The sequence below is a fragment of the Archocentrus centrarchus genome, chromosome 20 (genome assembly GCF_007364275.1).
Source record: "Archocentrus centrarchus isolate MPI-CPG fArcCen1 chromosome 20, fArcCen1, whole genome shotgun sequence".
NCBI lineage: Eukaryota > Metazoa > Chordata > Actinopteri > Cichliformes > Cichlidae > Archocentrus > Archocentrus centrarchus.
The window spans coordinates 25,789,330-25,814,565 of NC_044365.1; the positions used below are offsets into that span (position 1 = coordinate 25,789,330).

At 40.4% G+C, this 25,236-nt stretch overlaps 1 protein-coding gene across 1 annotated transcript; it reads left to right on the forward strand.

Annotated features, from left to right (window-relative positions):
• Positions 1-1,603: 1,603 nt before the first annotated feature.
• drd3 (dopamine receptor D3) lies at positions 1,604-25,236 on the forward strand. The gene is made up of 8 exons (XM_030756983.1): positions 1,604-1,736; positions 3,617-3,946; positions 9,155-9,267; positions 12,956-13,092; positions 16,002-16,195; positions 19,961-20,026; positions 23,177-23,543; positions 25,009-25,236. The coding sequence occupies exons 2-8, from the start codon at positions 3,659-3,661 to the stop codon at positions 25,203-25,205; spliced, it is 1,362 nt and encodes a 453-aa protein (XP_030612843.1). The 5' UTR covers positions 1,604-1,736; positions 3,617-3,658; the 3' UTR covers positions 25,206-25,236.

The following is a 25,236-nucleotide window of genomic DNA, read 5'->3' on the forward strand; positions in this document are numbered from 1 at the left end:
TAGGTGATTACTTTGGATGACTTTATTTATTTGTACATTTTCATATCTCTCCGTGAGACAACAGCCTTTCCAGAAGCTCCCACTCCTACCGGTGAGAATGGGCTTGGCATCCTAAATGAACTTAATATACCAAGAGTGCAAAAGAAAATCTGGATTTAATGAACGCTGCATGGTTTTGAGTGCTTGTGCGAATCGCTGTGCAGGTGAATATCATCCAAAGTCAAAATGCGTTATGTGTTGCGGATGTCGCACACTATTAAATGTCATCAAGTTTCAAACACATGTCAGTTGCAGAACATAGTAGGAGTCTCCAGAACTCTGTCCCATATATATATATATATATATATATATATATATATATATATATATATATATATGTATATATATATATATATATATATATATATATATATATATATATATATATATATATATGAAACAAGAAAGATGGGTCAAATTTCCAATGGGCACCAAGGACATTTAGGCAATTTTGCATGAGTTAAAACACAAACTGACAGGTGGTTCAGAGTGAAAAATGATCAGTTAGGGATTGTATGTCAGCGGCTGTAGTTACATAGGACAGGCCATTAACTTCCTGCTGCTCGCTGCTTTTTAAAATGCTCTCTACCAAGGCTTTGTAATGAAGTCGAGTACAAGGCTCTGCTTTGGGGGATTTAAAAAAAAATTGGAAATGTGAACCATCATTTGCCTCCAAAATGACTGTAGTGCTAAACCTCACTCACATGATTTCTGCTGAATTTTCTTCAGTTTTTTTTTTTTTTTAACAGCAAATTTTAACTCTTTGCAAGCTGGAATTTGTTCATGAATGGGGAAAGTAACGCCTTCTTTTATAGGACTTCGTATGGTTTGGTCCAGATCTCACTTGCTCAGTGTGCGCTGTTTGAGCTCCTGCAGTACTGATTGCTCTTATCTTAAAATGCCATGTAGAAGAGAGTGCAAAAAATAAATAAATAAAAATGCGCTGGCTGGAAGTAGAGAGATATAAGGCACAAGCTCCTGGTATTCTTTATCTGCAAAGGTTTTTTTTTTCTTTTCTTTTTCGCATTTCTTATGTCAGAGGGTTATAAAAGGACCCATAAGATCCATAAAGATAATGGCGTGATGGTCTACACGTTTTTAAGCACCCGGGCTGGCCTAATGTATCACAGGTCTTTCATATGATTGTTTTATGAGGGCAGCATTAGGCTATTTTTAATCCAATACCACTTCCAGCAAAGCACGACCCAGACTGTGAGACTGTGTCAGGGACAGACTGATGAGGGAGGGTATTTTAACTCACTGCATGCAGATACAAAAACTTCTATCGTAACAATGACTGACAATCGTTTTACTCTAAAATGAAAACATGTCCCCCCTCGTAATAATTGACGAGCCTCATTTGCAATAGCGCAATAAAGCACACCTGATGTATCCACAACATACGTGCGCAACTCCGGTGTGGCTGCAGAATCAAACGCGCAGAAAGCCCAACGCGTCCCTCACAGAGCCACCGAGGTTTAGTGGGGGAAACGAAGAGAGCGAGCGAGATTGGCGCTTCATCTGTGAGCTTTCCACATCCACATTCGCCCGTGCGCAATGGCACCTAGCGCTCCTCCGGCTCCTCCCGCTCTCCTCCCGAAGCGCTGGACTCATCGACCGGGCAACTTTTAACTCTGCACGGATGATGCTTTTTCTCGATGGCATCTAATGAATACTTCACTAAAAAACACTAACAGGTATGTGTGCGTACTTTTTGTTGAGGTTTTTTTTTTTTTTTAAACCACCAATGCATTATTAAATGTGCTACAGAAATGTTTTATGTGTTGTGTCTCCGGTGTTTGTGAATGATAAATCATTACCCGCGGCGTCGTCTGTTTAATTGCGCATTTATTGTGATAATTGGTCATGTGGTAAAAATCATTTTGGCCTAATTAGGTTATTCCTGTGCGTTACTGGACTCCAACTGACCTGAGCTTTTGATGAAGGGTGATTTAGACGCATGAAAAGGCACTCAAATTATAGGGTTTAATTGAATTTCGCTACGTTTGTCCATCGCATATTAAGATCACTTGGCAGTTACTTGTAATAAATTACAAATAATAAATAGAATTTATTATACATAGCAGCATTGGGAACAAAATCAATTACAAGCTGTCAACTAGGTCTGCTGTGGCAGCAACCGTCCTGTTAATTCATGCGCACTTTATTATTGTGATAACATTAGTTGTCTTTACGACTAACGTGAAGTTATATACAGCAAAACACCATCACCCCATCACTGTGCAGGCTTCCCAGTCACTTCAGGGCATGTGGACTGAGTCAGATTGTATGCGAGCATGCATGTGCATTGAAGGGTCTGTTACATGCCTACTTCACAGACACTTGTAAGAGGTCAGAGTGTTGGACGGTGGCATTAAGAGAGCGGAATAAGTTGTTAACATTAAAGGGAGGTCGCAAAACAAAAGAGTACATGGGGCAATCAGGTCTAATTAGCACTTGTTCTACAAGTATAAACAAACCTTTCGGTGGAGCAGTATGTGACCTTGTGCTCCTATTCAGAGTGAAAAATTCTGTGTGTGTGTAGGGGCTTGTGCGTGTGTGTGCGCGCATAGATGCGGTTTTCCGCAAATATCCTTTTTTTGATTGGCATCCCTGCAACCTGCCACACCTAATTCTGTGATAAACTCACTGCTGCACTCCCCTGAGGAGACTTCAAGGTGATCGGTATTGGTGCCTGGCTTTCCTCTGCTTCTTCAGGTTCTCTTGTGGGCAATAATATGATACAGGAGCCATTGACGAGCTTGGTAGCATTATAGACTGAGAAAATCTTTAAAAGCCTCCTGGGTCTGAGCCAGTTCTAAAAAGGATCTGATTTTCTGTCTTTCTCCCTGTTTCTGTCACCAAAAGAAGGAGGGGGCTGGATTAGATGGATCAGTATGTTTACCATCTAGACACAGGTGTGAGTATTACCACAGTGCTGATATCTGGACTCAGGCCAGATAGGGAGGTTTGGTGATAAATGAGAGGAAGGGCTGAGTGCAAGGGGCAGAGCCAGCCAGACCTCTCACGGTGGCAGCACAGACTTATTACCCGTCCCCGATGAGCTAACCTTCCTGACACTGCTTAAAGCTACTCTTCCAGGCCCTAATTAAAGTTACTATCTCTGCTTTGTATCTCCTGTTCCTATTAGTTGCGTTAGATGCCATTTGCAGGAAGGACTGTGGTACATTTGAAAGGCTGACTGGAATAATCATAACTGCATTGCACGGTCGAAGCATACATTTTCTGCTGAGTCTTTATGGAGATGATTGTCTCTATAGGCGCCACGGAGTCGTATCGTGAAGAGGCGTCAATATGTGCCCCCATTTTTCATTCAGCAGGAAAAATAAAACTCCTGTGCCAGCAAACAGCAGTAATGCTCAGCAAAGAGTGTTACTGCTGGGATGTATTTCCTTACATTTCGTTTATCAGCGCATCTGACTACTGTTAGGAGTCAGGATGTGTTCCCCAGCAGGCCTTTACATGGGAAAATTCACCTAATGGCTAAAGTGTGGGAATCCAAAAAGAAAGAGAAGGTTATTATGTGATTATTCATATGCTCTTTTCTTTTTGGTAGGTCTGCCAAACATCTCACCTCCCATGTCACCGGGACGTCTCAATGGCGATGTTTAGCAGCTCAGAGCGGCTCTGGAACGAGTCAGAGCGTCTCGGATGGGGTGAGAGGAACGAAAGCACTGAGGCGCCATGGCAGGACGAGGAGCGCAACTACTACGCCATGCTGTACTCCCTGCTTATCCTAGCCATTGTGTTTGGAAATGTGTTGGTGTGTCTGGCTGTGCTGAGGGAGCGTTCCCTCCAGACGACCACCAACTACCTGGTGGTGAGCCTGGCTGTGTCCGACCTGCTCGTGGCCTCCCTGGTCATGCCGTGGGCTGTGTACCTGGAGGTGAGTGTTTGTTTCCAAAGTTGCAGCAGGAGAGTACAGGAGGATTACAGGTCCAGACCTTTCTGGGTTTGACCCTACATTCTTCATATCCCACACATGTTCTTTCAATCAAGTTTTGAAAATTTTATGTAAATACATGACTTAAAAAAAAATCTGTGTATATGACTAGTTAAAAAAAAATGGGGAGTTGAGCTGTCAGTTTTGACATTGGTTTGGTGGTAGCTGCATTCCTGCTGCTAAAGTAGCAGAAGCTGAACTAAACGTTATCCATCATGAGGTGGAATTACACCCATAAAAAGGAAAAAACTACACCTCATTTACATTTGCCTCTTTTCCCCTTTGAAGTCATCTTCTTATGAAGCACAACGCTACTTCCAGCACTCCCCTTATTCTTGTCCACCATGTCCACACATCAACTTGAATTCCACAGAAGATCACAAAGTTGCAGTGAGGCAAATTTGGCAAGAACATTTCAGGTCATTTTGTGCCCAACATTCTCCCGTCAGTCGCCCCAAAACACTACAGGAGAATTTTGCATTGATGGTCCAACCTTACTGGACAAATTCTGATGCAACCTCTTCAAGGTTGGACCCTGCAGGAGCTTCCATAAAAATATACTGTTTAATCTCAAGGAATGTGGTGGAATTTAAATCAACTAACATGTTAAAGGCAAAGTTCCCACCATTTTTGATTGCACATCAAAACCCCTGTCTAGCTAACTATTTCAACCACTGACCCATTCATTTTAGGCACCTGTTTAATCTGCTCAGCTAATACTGTTTTGTCTTTTCTTTTCTCTTGCTAACTAACTAGTTTGCATTCCTATCTGGATTACATCCATTTTAATCCTAATTGCATGTTTTCTTGCTTGTGGATGTTTATTTTTATTAATTGTTGATAATTAGTACCCTACAATATTTCCACTAACAGCTGCAGAAGTGCCCCCTAACAGGAAATCAATCATGGAGAGCTCTGAAGGGGGGGGTGGGGGGTGTTTATTAGAAACATAGAGGCTGTGGAAGGGGTAAAATACATATTAGGAGGATATTTGGGAGTGAATGAGGAGTTGGAGTTGGAGATGAGAACAGAGAAAAGTTGTGTGGGAGATGCAAAAATAAAAAAGGCTAAAATCAAAGAGGAAAGGCATGAGGGTCATTTAGAGCTTATTACATGGTGACAGCTGTGTGGGTGATATGAAGACAGTAATGATGATGAAAGTATTTTAGATAGTGATTCAGTATTCATGTAGATTATACATAATTGCTTAAGGACATATTGAATATTAAATAAGGACGTCATCTGCTGCGTAATTGGCTGAGCTACAAATGATAAAGAGGCTGCAAACCTGTGAATTTCATTCTTATCAAATCTTCAGAGTAAAAAGCTTTTCATAGTTTCTGCTCGTTTCTATTTGTTCTTTGCAAATAAATTGCTTTTTGTTTTAATGTACTCAGTGTGATACAGTTTGCTTGCTAATTGTTAATTTCCTTTGTGATGCTTTCTGTTCAGCATGAGGCAACCACGTTTCATACACTTTAGGAAAGACCTGTCTCTATGCAGGCATGTACGGGGGTATAGAATAACCTCCTTGAAGCTCAGAGGGACGGAGTGTTGCTGTAGGCCCGGCGTTTGCCAACATGAGTCCTGAAGTCCAGTTATGTTTAATAAGCAGCCAACCTTTCGTGCCCAAATTTTGCTCAGTGTCAGCAGAAAGTGCTTTTTCTCCTGCAGTGCAGAGGATTCAACGGCAGACCAACACCCAAAAAAAGTAATTACACACTCAGTGAGCAGAAGTTTACAAATTAAAGATGATTGCATCCTCTGAAAGGTAAATTTAGGCAGCTGTGAACCTCGGCAGGATTCAGTCATGAGTTTAACTTCCTAGTGAGCAGTCGTACTGTAAGTGTATGTGCTACTTTTTTTATTCTTATTTGAGTCATATCTCTTCATTTCTGATTCAAAGGGGAGCTTACAGAGCGCTAAAGAATTGGTCATTAAAGATAGTGTAATACAAAAGTCCAACATTCATTAATTTAGTATAAATTTTAAAGTAATATCTTAAAAAGGCTGGGTAGAAACTTATTAGTTCAGCATCAGAGGTGAAGACCTTTAGCTCCCAAGACTGTGAGCCTCACCACCTTGTGGGATGTAATCTGAAGGTCTGGGGATTAACCTGTTGTAACTAGAGGGAAGCTGATGAGCTTCTGCAGGTGTGTCTTTTCAAGAAAGGTCTATGAGTATCACTCTTCCTGCTCTCAGCAGGAGCCAATCATGTGCCCTTGAGCAAGTCATATCATCCCTGAATGGAGCAGCTGATCTATGACTTGTACTTGAGCAAAGTGGGTGCAATGGCAGTACTGACTGAGCACTCACTTTTCACACTTTATCCTACAGGATGTCACTCAGCCTCAGCAAATGTAGAACATGACTGTTGTAGAGTGGAGGTCTTTATGGTAGTCAGGTGTTATTTATATAAATATACACCTGTTGCTGCATTACTTCCCACATCAAGTCTCTTATAATTAGTCTGTATACCACCATACAATACTTTACAAGCCTGCCCTACCCTTTTTTTCAAATTTCAATCATTTGTCTCCATTACAAGACATTAGGTAAAACAAAACAGGCACTTTTAGGTTGCTTCTTTTTTGTTTGTTTTGTTTTTTCAAAGTAAAGTGGATTGCTTCTTTCTTCACCATGACTTGCATACCACTGCAATTTTCAATCTTTGCATTATTTGCTGGTAATTTTGTTTGTGTATCATTAATCAACACAAAACACAACTTTAAAATTGCCAATCTACTGGGATTTTCCCGCACAACCGTCTCTAGGGTTTACAGAGAACGGTCTGAAAAAGAGAAAATGTCCAGTGAGCAGAAGTTCTCTGGGCGAAAATGCCTTGTTGATGTCAGAGGTCAAAGGAGAATGGCCAGACTGCTGAGCTGAACAGTAATTCATATGATTTCTTGCTACAACCAAATCATACAGAAGAGCATCCCTGAATGCACAGCACGTTGAACCTTGAAGCAGATGGGTTACAACAGCAGAAGACCACACCAGGTGCCACTCCTGTCAGCTACACACAGGAAACTGAGGCTATAGTTCAAGCGGGATCATCAAAACTGAGCAATAGAAGATTGGAAAAGCATTGCCTGGTCTCACTGGTCTCAATTTCTGCTGCAGCATTTGAATAGTAACAACCAAATTTGGCATAAACATCATGAAAGCATGGATCCATCCTGCCTTGTATCAGTGTTTCAGGCTGCAGCTAGTGTAATGGTGTGGGGGATAGTTTCTTGAGATACTTTGGGCCCCTTACTACCAACTGAATATCGCTTAAATACCACAGCTTACCTTTATGAGCACAGTTTACCCATTTTCTGATGGCTGCTTCCAGCAGGATAACACACCATGCCACAAAGCTCAAATCATCTCAAACTGGTTTCTTGAACATACTCAAATGGCCTCCACAGTCACCAAATCTCAATCCAGTAGAGCACTTTTGAGACGTGGTGGAACAAGAGATTCACATCATGGATGTCCAGCTGACAAATCTGCAGTAACTGTGTGATGCTGTAACTTTAATATGGCACAAAATCCCTGTGAGGAATGTTTCCAGCACCACATTTCATGACACTTGTTCTCAACTGATTACCTGAAGACAGTATTTGGGGAAAAAGTGTACTACAAGTGTGGTTTCATAGGTTAAGTTTATGATTTTCAATCTCATGGGCAACAGTTTGAAACATGGTTTCTACTTCTCTGTAGATAGCGACTTTTTTTTTGTTTTGCTCTCACACACTTCCTCAAATTAATCTATTAATTAATCAATCTAATTAATTAATTAATCTTTCATCATGTTACCACACTGTGTACAAAATGTTAAAGATGTACTCACACGTCTGCTTCACTCCTTTTGTGTCCAGTGATGTGTATATGAATACCATATATTGTGCATAGAGAGCCATTAATTCTAGGACAAGAGTTTAAAAACTGGAAATGGCATTCCAAAACAAATGCATTATCCAGGTTCTTTATTTCTTTAAGCAGCTAATTCTTGGTTAGGATTTGGGCTTAAAATTAAGATGAAAGAGACACTGCAGCAATTTGCATGACTGCAGAAAACATTGATTTCCAGGCAATGATATCTCATGTGAACACAGTAAATCCTTAAAAACTGAGGCACAATGGTAAACAGTCATATTCAAATTACATGCTTGTAGCTCATGGGAGGATTTTGTATTTAAACTTTGTTGTCCTAGGAGTGATCATGACCACAATGGCACCATCGTCGTCATCATTAGATCATTTTCTGAGAGAAGACTCTATGCAACATTTGGTTGTGTGTAAAGTTAGTAGAATGCCTTTTCAGGGTGAAATTAGGATTTCCGTATATGGGAAAAGGTTATGACGATGTTAGGTTAGGTAGGCGTGTGAAATTTTTTTGAATTAGTACGCTTAAAAAAAACATGCTTATGCATGTGCTTGTCTATCTGTACATGTGACTTCCCAGGTGTAAAAAAGCAAATTTTGTCTGTTTACATACTTGTGTGCATGCATGTGTATATTCCCATGTGTGTCTGCTGCCTCTCTGCGTAGGTAGGCGTATATTCACATGCTGGATTTGAGAGATTCAGTAGTGAGGCAATGCTACTTGGATCCCATTTATCTCTGTCAGACAGTTATTACCAGGTATTATGGAGCCTAAGTGAAAGCCTGTCGACTTGAGTAAGACTCTGCTGGGGGGAGGAGGTGGGGGTATCGGTGTGTTAACTGGAGGCTTATGCCCTTTGTGAAAAAATGTCTGACAAACACCTTCAGTATAATTAAACCCTGCATTTAGGCAGCTACCCTCCTTTGGCTTATTTTTATGCCACTCATCATGGATCCAGAATAACAGGACTTTTGCACTTGACTAATTCAGAGCTCCTCACTACTATTCTGAAACACTATATCATAACATAAACACACATTAATAAACCAAAGTGATACCCCTGTAGTTCATCTGGGTTCTTGTGTGACTCATGCTCGCAGCTCGGACTTGTTTCTCTTTATGTAATTGAGGTCAAAGCGGCTCTTCTGTGTACATTTTTCCCTTCTCATTCACGTCTCTGTCACCTGTGCTTCACTTCACACTTCACTGTGAAGAAGGGGAAGAAAAGGAGGAGAAACGTGACTGTTGTTAATCTGCCTGTCTGTCTTTTGCAGGTGGTCGGCGGAGCCTGGCTTTTCAGCCGGCTCTACTGTAACATCTTTGTCACGCTGGATGTGATGATGTGCACCGCCAGTATTCTCAACCTGTGTGCCATCAGCATTGACAGGTGAGTGTGAGTGCGTGTTTGTGTGTGTTTACCTTTTTGCTGCAGTTAGTATGTGTGACTGCAGATGTTGCCATGACATCTCCAGTGTAAATGTCACTTCTGTTAGTTTTTTTATTCCAAGTCTTTCCTACACCACATAGGCATTTCAGAGCTCGCTTGAAGGATTAAAAAATTTTCCCATCTTGCTCATATCTTCTTGATAGTTGTGTGGCTGTGTGTATATCTCACGGTGTGTGTGAGACAAAATGAGAGACAGTGAGAAATTGACAGGAATGAGCATGTGCACGTGGGTGTTTTTAGGGTTTTGGTTAATTGCTGTGCAGATGTTTGTGCCATTGCACAGGAAATTGTCATGCGTGAGAACCTTGAATCTCTCCTATAGCATCTGGTGTTTACATCATTATCTGGTTAGTTTTTGTTCTTGTATCAAAGTTAATATTTAATATTTCGCTAGGGTCTTTGAACTTGGAACCCCACAGGCATCAAGAGTTCAACTGAAGAGAATAAATGCAGTGATACATAAGAACTCTTGGGGGGATATATTTGCTCAGCCTGTATGGAGAACTGAGTGTTTGCCTTTTTCTACAGCAAGTACGACTGCAGGGGAAGATGAGCACTTTCATGAGTTTGCATGACAGTAAATGTTTCATAAGTTCCGGTTTCATTGGGTGTCTCTTGGTTTTTGGTAGCATTTCAAATATGTAATTAGGTGCAATAACAAAAAAGGCTATCCTGCAATGTTATCTAATAATTACCTTTGCGGTCATAACATATTGTTATTACCATTAATGTGTTATTCATTACCAATTAATTACCAATTAACCTGACATACATGTCTTTGAACTGTGGGAGGAAGCATCTAGAGAAAACCCACACAGGCACAGGATGAAGATGCAAACTCCACAGAGAAAGACTCCCAGCAAACCAGCAGATTTGAACCTAGAGCCACCCTGCCGGATAATAAAGTAGTATTAAATCAGTCTTGTGCCCACATATCAACAAGCTTCTTCTTAACAAGAGCAGTCCAAGACTGCACATCTCCACCATGGCTGAAAACTCCATCGCTCCACCATGCATGAACTGAGTCCCTGGACCTTGAAGGCTCTCTGGCTCTAGATTAGATTTCCTCAAAAACATCAAAATTACTTTTATTATATCGATATAATAAGTATTTGTGTAGATATAATGTGAAATGTCTCTACCTCACAGTGGTAGAGACCTCTTCCAAAAATTCCTCCTCTGGATCGTGAATCACTTCTAAGTTGGGCCGGGTCCCAAAATGTTAATGCAAATCTAGCCGTAAAAAAACAAAACAAATTAACTGAACCAATTGCATACTCCTTTGCTGGAGGTTATAAGGAGTAAAATACAGGATCTTGCACTTTACACACATTACATTATTTTCATTTTGCTAAACAAAATTAAAAGCTGTGTTTATCTCCAGCCCTCAAAAGTTGTCGATCACAGTTCCATATTTGTCCTCAGCACATAATTAGTAATGCAATATGATTAACTAGAATTTGTAATGTGCTACCGCAGCAGTACTAATAATGTGTTGCCATCTAGTTTTAAGACCTCTAGTTTCAGTTTCTGTTTTTAAAATTTCGACATCCAAATTAATTTTGGTATCGATGTTTTTATAAGGCCAATGAGGAAAATACTCACGGTGTGGTGGGGCTTTCTTCTAGTGAAAAATCTACAGAGAAATGTGCAGCCTCGGTCACTTGCAGAGCTTATCGTGAGATTTTGTTCACAATTCTGAAGACACTCACTTCAGTCATTAGTATATTAACACCTAAAGAAAGAAAGATATAAATAACCAACCTTGCAAAGAAATTCACCAAGTGTACATAAAAAGTGTCACAAAGTGTGGAGTGAAAGGACACAAATGAACATGCTGGAGGCAGGAACTGATAAACTCTTCAAGTACAAACAGTAACTAACACAAGAGGAACTGAGGGCACAGAATCTGGTAAATAAATGAAAATCAAACCTAAACGAAGCTAAGAAACAAGAAGCCACGAATCAACCAAACAGTACCTAAAAATAAACAAGAATACTAAACTTCAAAATGCACTGATCAACAACCACTTACCAGACTTCAAAAGAAACAAGAATAACGCTCAAACATTAACTTAAGACTAAATGCAAAAGAGCAATGAAAACCAACAGAATCCACAAAATATAAAAACAAGAATATTAAAAAAAACAAAAAAACCTCCAGAAATCTCAAAACCCTGGGTTGAAGACCCAGGAAAGTGGCAAAAAGTGCTACATCAATGCTGTGCTCACCAAATGTCTTCTGTCGGAAGTGGCCAAAAAATAATTATACATTAATTAATAAACAGCGAAAGCCACAATGAGGATCTGGGGTTAATGAGGCAACATGGCACAACAGCAATGCCATGGAGAGCTGAGGCCAAAAAAGGGCAGTGGCCCAAATTCCAGGGCTTCTAAACAGGTTAACATGGCTGTGATTGTACAGTGTAAAAGCCTCCTAACATAACTTTTTGTATGAATCCAGCTGAATGTTTCTGAATGAACCGGTTAAGTACTTTGTAGGGCTGTCTTCACAATTAAATGACTATTAGCTAATTAGCTATTTTTGAACACTTCATATCTTTTGACTGCTTGATTCTTCCGAAAGATGCATAATTTGCACCTGAGCAATGAAGTCGTTCTGAACACTCTTCTTTGTGACTGCTTAATATAGAAGTCAACAGCACCTCTACGGCATCAGATGTTCATGCAGTTCTAAATTAATGCAAAGCCCCTGGGACATTGTGTGTCATTGAGACTTGCTTTACCTTTGCAGCAGCGCTGTTAGTTTATCGCAATGATCTCTTTGAAAACAGAGAGGATTTGTCACCTGTTAAACGGCTCTTGAGAAGCAGCATAAATACACCATAACCGAAGTTCTGGAGTGAAACGTCAAGGTGAATTGTCCCTGTGAAAGTACCCACAGTGAAAGTCACGTTTTGAGTGGTGGCTCAGAGCTGATGAAACTAAAGGCGTAACTTAAAGCAGCACTTGATCAATAAACAATACTTTATCACTAAACCTTTTTGGTTTGTGTGTGTGTGTGTGTTTAATCTCTGCTTTTATTCTAACCCCAGCCCCGTGGCAGGAGGGTAAAGACAAAGGGAAGCAGCGTGGGAAGAATATTTTTAGTGGACGTCTGTGCCTGTTTGGCTCCGGGTTTCATTCTGCATTTTGCCCAGAGAAGAACTAGAGTAATTAGCCTGATGAGGATAAACAATCGTGGCAGTTATCTGGCTCTAAACAACATTACATCGCATCTATTTTGGGTTGGGTTCCAGCATAATTGCGGCTTCTTCTGGGCTACTGCTGGAGCTGTTTTTCCAGGCTCATTATACCCTTTTGGCATATAGTGTGCTGATTAACTCTTAACTCAAAGCCGCACTAGAGTTATTGCTGAATACCCATTTGTTTCTAAATAATAGTGCCTGGTCTGCCTTCCTGTTGTTGGTCTTTATATCATCCACTTTTTCTCAGCATTGCATGTCTTGGCATCCCCAAAGTCCAACACCCTTTTTCACCCTTTAATTATTCCCCTTTGCAGTACTGTATCAGCGTTTTTTCCTTCATTCAAATGTCACCACCTCTGTCCTCTGTACAAACACTTCTGCAAAGCTGGGCAAACTCTAATCCTTGTGTGTGTCTGCAGGTATACAGCAGTAGTGATGCCCGTCTTGTACAACACCACTCATCGTTCCAGAAAAAGAGTCTTTGTCATGATTTCTATCGTGTGGGTCCTGGCCTTCGCCGTGTCCTGTCCCCTGCTGTTTGGCTTCAACACCACAGGTCAGGACAACAACAGTCTGACTTTGTCTTCCTGTCTGCATGTTTTCTGGTGATGTGCAGCCTGCAAAGCAGAATGCAAAGCACGGATGCACTGTGTCATTCTGAAATTCAGAATCAAAATTTAGTGTTCTTACCATTTAGGATGGCAGTGGGAAATAAATTAAAATGCACTAATGCTGTAAACATTTCATATGTCATCTGAGGCTCTGTCCTGAGCTTTGTCAGATCTGTTATTTGGAATTTGAAGGATGTGGGCAGTGCTCCTGTCATGTTGTGTAGGCTGTAATTACAGAGAAAATGACCATTCATGTCACCCTTTACACTTTTAAAAGTGAGATTTTGTGAAATTTCTGACAGCTGCAATATTTCCCCTTAAAAAAAAAATCAACATCACTGCAAAGCCACCATTACCAGCATTGGTTATTAATAAAATCCAACGTTTCAGCTTTTCTCATTTGTGTGGCTTGGCTCGATTAACAGCTGAATGTGTCAAAATATTATGAGGAATCCTCAAAAACTGTTTGTTACTTGCACACGAGCATGGGAGCATGTGTCATTATTTGATAGAATTTGCAAATGTTTTAGGCAAATGACTGTTCAGCTGTCTGGAATTTGAACAAATGTTGTGATCAAAACCCATTATGTTTCCATCAGTTAATTAGTTTTACCCTCCCAAATACATTAGCATCATTTAATTGTGCAAGTCATCATGAAGAATAGTTCCTCTAATTGTCAAAATCTGCCAAGCCCACAATTTATGAATATGAGTAGCATAAGGCATATTTATAGAGCTTGAGCACAATAGAGTTACTAGAACATTTTACATTCACAGCGGTCTGACCTGGGAAAAGAAGGAGGAGTAAGGATGTGTGGAGGTGTAGCAAGGAGATTACAGAATATAGGGAGATGCAGAGGATGTATGTGGTGTAGATGGGGGTTTTCTCCTGTTACATTGCATGCGGGATCATTGGGTGATGTTTATAAGAATGCATGGCCAAAGGGATGGGAGGATGTCCAGTGATTCCTGTACTGTCATATACTATTGCACACAGTAGACTTATATTTTGTTTCCACAGTGCATATTTTTGGTACAGAGAGTCACATTTTTAGCAGTACTTTATTTACTGTAATCGCTGTTTACTCTATTGTGGGGCTCGCTGTACATGCTAAGGAATGTGCTCTGTATTTGGGGCACCTGAGTGTCTGCTTTGATACACAGTGGTGGTCAGTAATCCTATAGTTTCACACTAGGTATTCAGTGTCAGTGAAACAGTGCAGGACAGAGTGGGTTTTTTTGCTTTTTTTCAAACTGGGCATTTTTGCTTTTGGTTGCTCATTGATTATTTACAAATGTGTTGTTGTGTGGCATTACGTGTACTATGTTCTTACCTCTCAAACAGACAAGCTTATATTGGACACACAAAGAGAGCACTCGCACAATGAATTTCAGAGCATAAAACAGCCATCCGCTCAGGGAACACGGAGTGTGCCAGAGGTACACGCCATCATGAGGCCAAACATGGCTCTCCTGCCACTCTGCTTTTCACTGGACTCAAATATGTGACTCTTCCAGCCAGAGGGGCCAGTCTATCAAAGCTGCTGACTCAGAGAGAGAGAGAGATGTATTGGACTCAACACAATAACATCTGCTGGACTGAATGATGATTTTAGTTTCAGATGTTTCCACTGAGCGGGTTTATATAAAATATAGAAACATAGAATGTTCACTATGAAATCCATAACCTCATTTTTAATCACGAAAACAAAGCATCATTTTTAGTCATTACTTTAGCAAGTTTGTTGTCATGGACACTGGACACTGACTTGACACTGGACTATCAAATAGAGCATTTTCTACTGTCTAAAGTTTAAATCATTGGTCCCAATATTTCTGTGCTCCTGTTGGATAGACAGTTGATCCTAATTTGTCCAGCCAGCCAGCCAGCCCCAAAATTCAGACCTTAATATCTGAATGTTGCAGCAGAAAGTGAGACCCATCAGATCAGACAATGTTTCTCTAATCTGCTATTGTCAAATTTTGGTGAGTTCATAGTTTTCTGTTCTGAACCCGGTGTGATCTTCTGCTTTAAGGCTGAATATGTTGTGCATTCAGAGATGCTCTTTTGCATACCTTGGTTTTAACAAATTATTATTTGAGTTACTGTTGTCTTCCTCTCAGCTCAAAGCAGTCTGGCCATTCTTCTCTGACCTCTGACATCCACAAAGCATTTTTGCCCCTCACTGGATAGTTTCTCTTTTTTGGAAAATTCTCTGTAAATTCTAGAGATGGCTGTGTTGGAAAAACCTGGTAGATCAGCAGTTTCTAAAATACTCAGACCACCAACAGCCATGTCATGTTCAAAGTCACTTAAGGAGCACCTCAAAAGGTGTACCTAATGAAGTTAACTAGTAATCAAATTTAACAAAGTTTGTTTATTCAGAGATTGGATTGCTAATATTATTAGTGTTTATCAAACCTCCAGTTAAAACATTTCTTTTATTTTCTTAAGAGGCTGTTTTATTATCCCTGTCCTCTTTCCTTTTGATTCTTTACTAAAAGTAAAGCAAATATTGTTTTCTAAATATTGTTTGCATTACAGTCTGATTGAATGAGGTTACTTCAAATGGAAAACAGATGCTGTGTTGTTTATTGTTATAAATTATTCATGTTTTCCAAAACTGAAGATTTCCTGTCATGCCAAACTTGCACAAATCACAAAATACTGGGGTACAGCATGTGTTCAGTGTGTAGGCATTATATGAAAAGAGGACAAACAATCGAGGCCATTTCCAAGGTTGGAAGCAAACTCTGGTGTCAGAGGCTGACTTTAAATGACAATGTTTGTCTCTTTTATTGTCCTGTAATTTTAAAGTTGTTCTCCATGATGGTTTTTTTCCTTTTATTGCAGATGACCCGATGGTGTGCTCCATTTCCAACCCTGACTTTGTGATCTACTCTTCTGTGGTGTCCTTCTACTTGCCATTTATTGTCACGCTGCTCGTTTACATTCGCATCTACGTCTTCCTCAGGATGAGGCGGAAGAGGATCACTTTTGGACAGGCCAGTGGAAAGGTGCAGCCAGGCTCCATCCCACCCTCTGTGGTGAGGCTGCTTCCTTCCTTTGTTCCTTAAGTAGTGCTTTTCACTTTTAGTGGACCACAGCAATAATAAAGGATGCTTTATAAGGCCGTTAAGTCAATAAGAATTATTTAATAAATAGCTAAATAATTTTAAAAATGTGTTTACAAGAGCAGCTTTGGGGTTGCCTGGCAGCGGTCTTCTCTTTTAATCATCTTGACCTTGTCAGAAAGAGTCACAAAACCTCTAAAACATTTATGAACGACATTAAGATTCACTTGATTCACTACACTGAGATGACCTTGACTCTTTAATAATGATCCGAGAACTAATGATTGGAGAACTGTAGCCTTGCTGTTTTAATAATGATTTAATAATCATCTGACCAGGGTGTGATTTGCCTGTGGCGTTGTGAGGCTTTCCCCTCCTTTGGTCTACATGTTCCTGTTTCTGTTAAATGATTTAATTATCCCCAGTGGGGACAAAAATATATCCCACATCCATTTCATTTTTAGCATGACATATTGAAGCAGTGTACAACACAAACAGCACTCAAATACAAAAATAGACTTTGATTTTTAGCAGTCGAGTTCCATTTCACAGTAAAAGTAACTGTGCAGGGGGATGACCTGTTCAAACTTTTCTGTAAGCACAAAAAAATTCCTACAAACGTTCCAACTGAGTATTAAACACATGCTGATCATCTACATCAGAATTTCCTACAAAGGTGAGTTCTGCAGCTTTTTATTTCAACTTGTTGAATAGCAGTTATGCACAGGGGCCTTGCTATGAAGGGTGTCTCTGAAGAAATGTTACTTGCATGGTTTGGTGGCTTTGAAACTGATGGTGCAGCCAGTCTCCTGACTGAAGAGATCAATCCTAACATAGTCATTCAGGAGCTTTTGCTGGTGTGCAGACTTTACATGTTTGTTAGCCCTGGAATCAGTTTTGGTTTTTTTTTACATTTTTGGATCGTGCATGCCCTTATCTCCATCAACCCTAACCTGATTCACAAGTTAAAACCTGCAGTTTGTGATGCTGTAAAAGATGTAATTTTCTCATATTTATTGCTTCTCAAACTCCAAAAGTCTGCTGCTGATCTCTGTAAATAGAACAGAGTTGCCTCCTTCCCTGTGTGGAGATTTGCATAAAAGAGGGGAGCACGCCCACTGTTTTCTTAAGAATCTACTGTAGTAGAATTTTTTTTTTTTTTAAACTGTTGTGCTGTGGCTATTTGACGTTATTTCATATTATTGAAGTTACTGTGCATACTTGGCGCTAAGTGAGAGGAGGATTTCTGGATTCTGGCACATCTGCATGGTTACATTTGATTGGCTCACCCACATCTTCAAGAAGAAAACATGATACTGAAAACATTACACATGTCTATTTAAGTTTTTAAAAAAGTTAAAATATTCTTGTAAAGGCCTTGTTTATATATATTTAGGTTCATAATTATTCCATAAACATTACATTGACTGCAGTAGTAGATAATAAATATTCTAAAAGGCTTCAGTAGAATACTTAGGACTACTGTGGTGCCTGAATAAATTTTGTTGAGGGAGGGGATGGGAGAGACAAAACATCTCCCCCTTTTTTTCACAAATTAAACCTTAACAAAATATAGGCAAAGTGATCACCAAGAACACTACTGCCGGAGAGCCTGGGGAAAACTGCCTGGGGAAAATCTTTGTCTGATCTGCTGAATTGTTGCAATTAAGAGGGTTCAAAGGAAATATCAGAGAAATCTGCAGAGTTTATTATTGTTCCTGGAATATTAGAGAAAGCTGTGTGATTTTGCACGAGTTTCCTCTGTAAATGTCAGCTTTTAGTGCAGTAGAATGAACACAGGTCAAAGATGAAATGTAATGTGTTTAACTCTGTTCATTAGCAGCTGATAGGGCTGTCGCTGCAAATCTAAAACTGTTCTTAAATAAATGGCTTGTCAAATAATCTGAATGGGGTCCATGCTGTATTTGGCTCATGTTACTGAGCCCAGTATTTTAAAAAAACAAAAAAAGAAAAAAGAAAGAAAGAAGGCAAAGAAACAAAAATCAGCAAAAAAAAAAAGCATAAATGTGAGCTGAATAGATACAGTCATGTGAAAAAGAGTCTGCAGTGCTGTGAAGAACTAAGTACAATACTGTATGACTTTATCAGTCTTTCACATCATTGTGAAGGAATTTGTGTCCACTCTTCTCTACAATGTTGCTTCAGTTCATTGAGGTTTGTGACCATTCGTTTGTGCTCTCACCGCAGCTTTTCAATCAGGTTGAGGTCTGGACTTTCACTGGTCCATAGCAGCACCTTGATTCTTTTCTTATTCAGCCATTCTGTTGTAGATTTGCTGCTCTGCGTGGGATTATTGTCCTGTTGTATGAACCAGTTTAAGCCAAGCTTTAGCTGTTTTTTTTTTCTTTCAGCGTTATTTTTCACATACACATATCATGCAGTGAAATTCGGTTTCTGCATTTGACACAGTGCACACAGCACAGCATGCGAAGAAGAGGGCAGCTAGAAATCACTCGGGAAGCACACAGGGAGGGTTAAGGTCTGCTTTCATTTTCTGAGGGTTTTCTGAAGCCCTTTCCAGATGTTTTTTTTCCAATCCAAATTTTTGAACCAGCGTCCTCTCAGTACCAAACCTACTTCTTAACCTTTAGGCCACCACCCCCAGGATAGATCAGGACAGATGGTATCACAGGTCCCGTGTCTGCAAAACAAGCCCAAATCATCACCCCTCCACCACCGTGCTGACAGTTGGTATGAGGTGTTTGTGCCGATATGCTGTGTTTGGCTTTAGCACTGTGCATTATGGTCCACTTTGCCACTCAAACAAACAAAGTGCAAGCAGAAGATAATACTGTTACGTATATTTTGGTGAGCAAGCTTGTTATAGTTTAGCCCCTCACAAAAGCATAATATTAATGTTTTTGTTACAAGGGTCACGTTGTTCTTTAAATTCGATTATCATGCAAATCTATTTTTTTTTTCCTCACCAAGCTGTCAGTTCTTCAGTCGTGTCCATCACTCTAATCTTTGTCCCAGTTACATCTATCATACAGATGATGGACGTTAATAACCACGGGCAAGGATACATTAGGTCACATTTTGTTTATCTATACCCTATTTTTAAAATGTGGTGCATAAAAAGACAGCAGTAGATCATTTAACCCAGTGATTTAAATAGCTTTGGCACACCTAGAAGCTTCCTGAATGCTCTGGCCGCGTTTACTGCACCTTTTGTTTCCCTTCATTCCCTCTGTTTTAACACCAGATAACAGTGCAGCCCCATTTTGGGATCTCATCCATGAATGGAGGCCTCCAGCTGTAAGATCCCAGCTCTGCAGGGGTTCAGCTTAAGACAGTTGTGGTGCAATAATGCTTTTAAATAAGATAATAGGACTCCTACTGCGTCAAAGAATAAACATTTCATGTGAACGGGGAGTGTGTCTTTTTTGTGTGTTTCAAAGGCCCCTATCTCTATTTTCGCAGCAAGCTCTAATTGAGCTGCACAGTGTTTGGCTCAGGAGTGAGAGTGACTGAAGGCACAACAGGCGTGAATCCTAATTCTTTTGATTTTTTTCAGTCTGCGTCGGGGACGCTCAATGAGAATTGTTTGAATTTTAATGAAAGCATTCTGGCACATAAAAAGAGATGGATCAATGAGTTTGAAGTGAACGGCACAAATATGTTCTACCTGTGGACTGATAGGGTTGAGGTGATGGGGTTTTGTTCATTTCTCTGGAAACTATTTTCTCTGTTGAACTTTTCCTCTGATCCCCGTAGGAGACCTGTCTGCAAGAAGAGGCGCCCAAGGCGAAGCACGACTTGTCACCTATAAGGATTAAAGTGGTGGGTGTTATGTTAAACGAGATTTTTTCTTTTTAGTGCTCTAGTTTTGTCTTTTTTTAATTTAATACATCACTGTTAATATCTGACTAACCCTCCTATTGGCTGGCTGCATTGGTGTTCTGTGACATGGTTTCACACAGGGCGCTTCTGTTTTTAGCTTTTCATGCAGGTCTGTCTACGTGTGTATTCAGATAAACTTGATTTTTTTTTTTTTTTATAATTACACTGTGAGGTTGCAGCCCTGGGGTTGCAGAAGGACCTGAAAATCATGATTCTGAAGCGTGGCTTGCTGCCTCGTGTCACCTGGTCACTAAAAGGCTGAGCAAAGTCTGCGCGTGACGCACTGCAGCACCTGCAAAAGAGGAAATAAAATCTCTCCTCCTGAGGAAAAAGAGTGATGAGCTGAGAATATCATAAAAATTCATGTTTGCACAATGGCTAAAAATGTGTTAATGCAATTATTACTCGAGAGGGAAAACTGGAGTTGAATTTGCCACAGGTTCAGAAAGTTAAAGTATTTGCTGGTACAAGAGATAAATGAAACAGCTCGCAAAATGCAGCAGGATTTCCTGGCGTGAGCTGAATGCCAACTATTGAGCGGTGATTTAAAAACTTGGAGTGAGGGCACTTTTAGTCCATCTGAACAGCACTTCAGATATGAACTGGCCATAACATCCATTTCGCTGAGTCTTATTCACCACTTTGTTGACTTTAGTGGAGCAGCCTAGCTCTCAGCTTGTAATATTTTCCACATGAGGTTAAGGAGGATAAGCTAAAGGCAATTGCTCAATAGATATTATGAGGGTTGGGGGAATAAAGAAGGTAGAGCAGTGAAGTGTGATGACTTAATTGAAACATTAAAGCCGGAATAATTTTGTTTTCAATACTCTGGGGCAGCAACACTGCTGAAAACCCACAACTGGCACACAGTCACCTTAGTTAACCTTAGGTAAGTTTTCATATTCAGCAGACATAGAGCAACTTTTGAACTTACATATCTGACAGATGATTATGGTGAACCTTTAAGCTCTGTTTTGAGCCTTACCAACTCCAGAGGAGTTTTTTATCCTTTTTTTAACCATGAAGTGAAACTCTTGAGAATAAGTTTTGCAACAGTATCAAGGAGATAGGCAACATTAACCTATTTTTCAGTGGCAGGAGAAACCAGCCCCTCTCGCTGTCAGGCAACAATCCTACTCACTGAGTCTACTGAGTCCTATCTGGCTTCATTTCATCAGTCTCTATTGCAAATAAATGCTTGAACATGCTCACCAGATGGCAATTTTGTCTGCCATTTGGTGCTCAGATACTAGAGGCTTCATGGTGTAGTGGTTAGCATATTTGCCTTACATGTGACAGATCCCCAGCTTTATTCTGGGAGAAGACACAAACCCAGCCTCAGAGGGTCACAAGCTACTGTGCTCCTACTCCTGGTCCCAAGCCCAGATAAAAGGGAGAGTTGTGTCAGGGAGGGCATTTGGATAAATCTATGTCAAATCAAATATGTGTATCCATCTGCTGAAGTGACCTCTTGGGAAATAAGAGAGCGACTAAAAGTTCCTTTTTCTTTTATTTGGTGCTTGGATACCTACATAAAGAGCTGTTTTTGCTGAAAAGAGCCTGTTGCAGTTGATATTAGATTGATGGAGGTGGGAATGGTGAAGCAAAACAGTGAAACAGCAGGCTACAAATCCAAAACAACAAGCTAAAAGATTCCAAAACACTTCACTGAGCAGCCAATTAACACCATAAGCCATTTGAGTTTTTTTATGAAGGTAATGATAAGTGCAGCTTTAATAACATGACACTGTTGCAATAAAAATGTCAAATCTGGTGGGCTGTTGACTTAAATCTGTGTTTAAAAGCCTGGACAGTGTGACCAAAAATCATCGCGTTTAAGATTCTCATGTTATCTGGCACATGTAGTATTTTATTTTATTTCTTTTTTTGCTTTTTGTTTCCACTGTTTTGTTTCCACTTAAACAAAGAAAGTTGTTTTGTGGTTCATTAACTTTGATATTTCCAGCGTGGAGCGCTTAAGAGCAGCTTTGAAACCATCCCCATTTGGACTTATTTTTTCAGTCTGTGGAACACATTATTCTGTGAAGGAAAAAAAACAAACAAACACCTGCTAGCCTTGAGAAACTTGTATTGTGCATCACTTGGTTTCCTTTTGCTGGGTTTGGGCAGAGCTGCCTGAGCCACACCCACAGTGAAAGTCTACAAAGAAATGAAGCAAAAAATCAAAAAGTTTTTTCAAAATGTAAAAACTTCCAGACAGGAGACACAGCTCCTCTCTTAGCTGAAAGCTATTTTGGTTCGTCTCTGATCTTCTCCATCTGTCTTTACTGGTCTTAAATGTACTGCAGCACCCCTCCCATCTGTTAACACACTATTAGGTTGCCTGGTTATCCAGCATTACTGTTCAGCTGTGAAATTTTTTAACTGTGCAGTTATAAGTGTTACAAATTGTCAAGAATTATTGTGGCCATAATAAGTAATTAATTATTGTTTTATAGAAAATTTCACATCATATGATTAGATCCAAAAGTGAGAAGACTGTGCAACTATTGCAGGCCCCTTCTCAATTCCTGTGCCAGTAACATAATAAAAACTCACTGGCCAAAACATAAAGTACACCTTCCTAGTACTCCAAAGCTTCCTCAGTTAATAGTGGAATAGATTCAGCAAGGTGCTGGAAACATTCCTCAGAGATTTTAGTTCATATTGACATGATAGCATTGCACACATCCATGAAGCGACTCTCCCATGCCGCCACATCCCAAAGGTGCTCTATGCAACATTAAGCTCGTCTGGCACCAGCAAATCACCTTTCTTCCCCATTCTGATGCTCAGTTTGAACTTCAGCAGGCTGTCTTGACCGTGTCTACATGATCTAAAGCATTGAGTTGCCGCCATGTGATTGGCTGATATTTGCGTTGAGTAGTTGAGTAGCAGGTGTACCAAAAGAAAGTGGCTAGTGAGTGGAAAACCACAATAAGATTTAGTCTGTTCACTGGAGCAGAGGCGTTTGAAAAATCCATATGATACTTGAAATTACACCTGGTGTACTGATGCATCATCACACCTCCTAACATTAAGCGTTTATTGATTTCAACCTGTCAATAACTGTATCATGTCTCCTGTCAGCAGAGTGAAGAACCATCAGGTCCTTCCAAGCCCAACCTGCTCTCAGGATGCCTGTGGGGCAAACGCCCAAAGACAGGACCAGTGGAGAACTCAGTACTGCCCCCAGTGGACATGCAGAACTACTGTAGCATCAGCCATGCCTCCTGTGGCCGCACCGAGCTGGATATAGAGGAGGAGCGGGGGGAACAAGACCCTGTGGAGAACAACCAGTTCCAGCATCCTGTCAGGATGAGCTGTGAGGTGAAAGATCTGTCCAACGGGCAGACACACACATCCCTGCGGCCGATGTCTCACAGCAGCAATCCACGATTCAGGACCATGCACGCGAGGGAAAAGAAAGCCACTCAGATGCTGGCCATTGTGCTCGGTGAGTGGAAGCTGAGATAAGCTGAGGAAATGAAAGTGTAAATGTCACAGTAACATGCTTTCTGCCATGTATACCTATGACAGTATCAGCATTTCCACTGACTGTGTGCATTTGCTGCATATTTTTCTTAGCTATAGTCCAATAAATCAAGCTGAAATGTAAAAAAAATGAATAAGTGTGTCTGGCTTTGGGTTCACTGTGTTGGTCCAGACACACTGAAGCTCCTGACACAGCTTTCACACGCTCCAATTATCAGCCAGGTTGCATACTTAAGCCTGATCCAGTTAGCTCTGACACAGCATAGATCTCACTGACAAGAATGTAATCAGAGGTGCCCGATTACATTACACTGGTGTCAATGAAAGGCAGTTACACAGAAAATGATCCCAGTCCAGCCAGCCTCCTACCTGCTTTTCAGCCAAACTGACCACAACTTTGCTGTGATGTGAAGACACCAATTATAGGGCTTGCTTTTAATGAGTGCTCAAGCTACAATGCAGAATTTATAGTCTTGTTTATACACAATAAAACATATTCTGCTTGTTGCTGATGGGTAAGACTTGCATATGAATACCACACAAACCACAGGTTAAAACTGTTCTAATTGGCTATATTAAAAGTGCCCTCATAGGCTTGTTCAGTACCAACAGGGCAATAGTGTAAGACTTATCTGTATCTGTATTTATCTGTTGGTAGTAAACTACTTTGCTGAGCATTGTAACATTTGCAGCTTAGTGCTCAATCCATTCTTTACAATTTTTTATTATTTTTTTAGCCCTGGAAAGCTCACAGAGAAGGAGCGCTCTGCAAACTCTCACAGTGTGTTCACACCAAACATGAAGCAATACTTTCATGCATGCAAAGTGGAAATGGACTGGGTTTTTATATAACACTTTCTAGCCTTAGTCTTAGACTACATGCCACATTTATGTACCTCATATCTATCGCCAACATGCATGTTTTTAGAATGTGGAAGGAAGCCGGAGTACTTGCAGGAAACCCACGCAGGCGCGTGAGAAACATGCAAACTCCACACAGAAAGGCCACAGTCGATCAGGAGATTCAAACCCACTGTTACACTGTTAACTGTCCACTGTGCCACCAATCTATGCAAATAAGAGGCAAATAAATTAAAATTCTTGTCGCAAATAGAGGAGAATATGCGTCACAAGGTGAAACCTTGTTCTGTGTTTGGTGTGACTGAGCCGTTACTCTTACTGCAGATGCTGGTTTAAACCCAGTATAGTTATTATAAGGTTGTTAAGAAGGCTTTGGTAGATAACTGTTTGAGGGAGGTTCTAGCAAGCATGCACTGTGACCATGATTAACATGAAGTCTCTTTTCTTTTTCTCCTTTTCTCTTCCTTTTTACAAAAATTATTACTATGCCCACCACTCTGTCCCGCTTATACCTCCAATTCCCTTTTGTCCTTTCTCCATACCTCTCTGCTGTCTGCCCGCTCCAGGGGTGTTTCTCATCTGCTGGCTGCCTTTCTTTGTGACTCACATTCTGAACACCCACTGCAGGACATGCTACGTGCCTCCTGCACTTTACAGTGCTTTCACCTGGCTTGGGTATGTCAACAGCGCCCTTAACCCTGTTATCTACACCACCTTCAACATCGAGTTCAGACGGGCCTTCATCAAGATCCTCAGCTGCTGAGGAAGGAGCCACTTCAGGAAATTTAATGAAA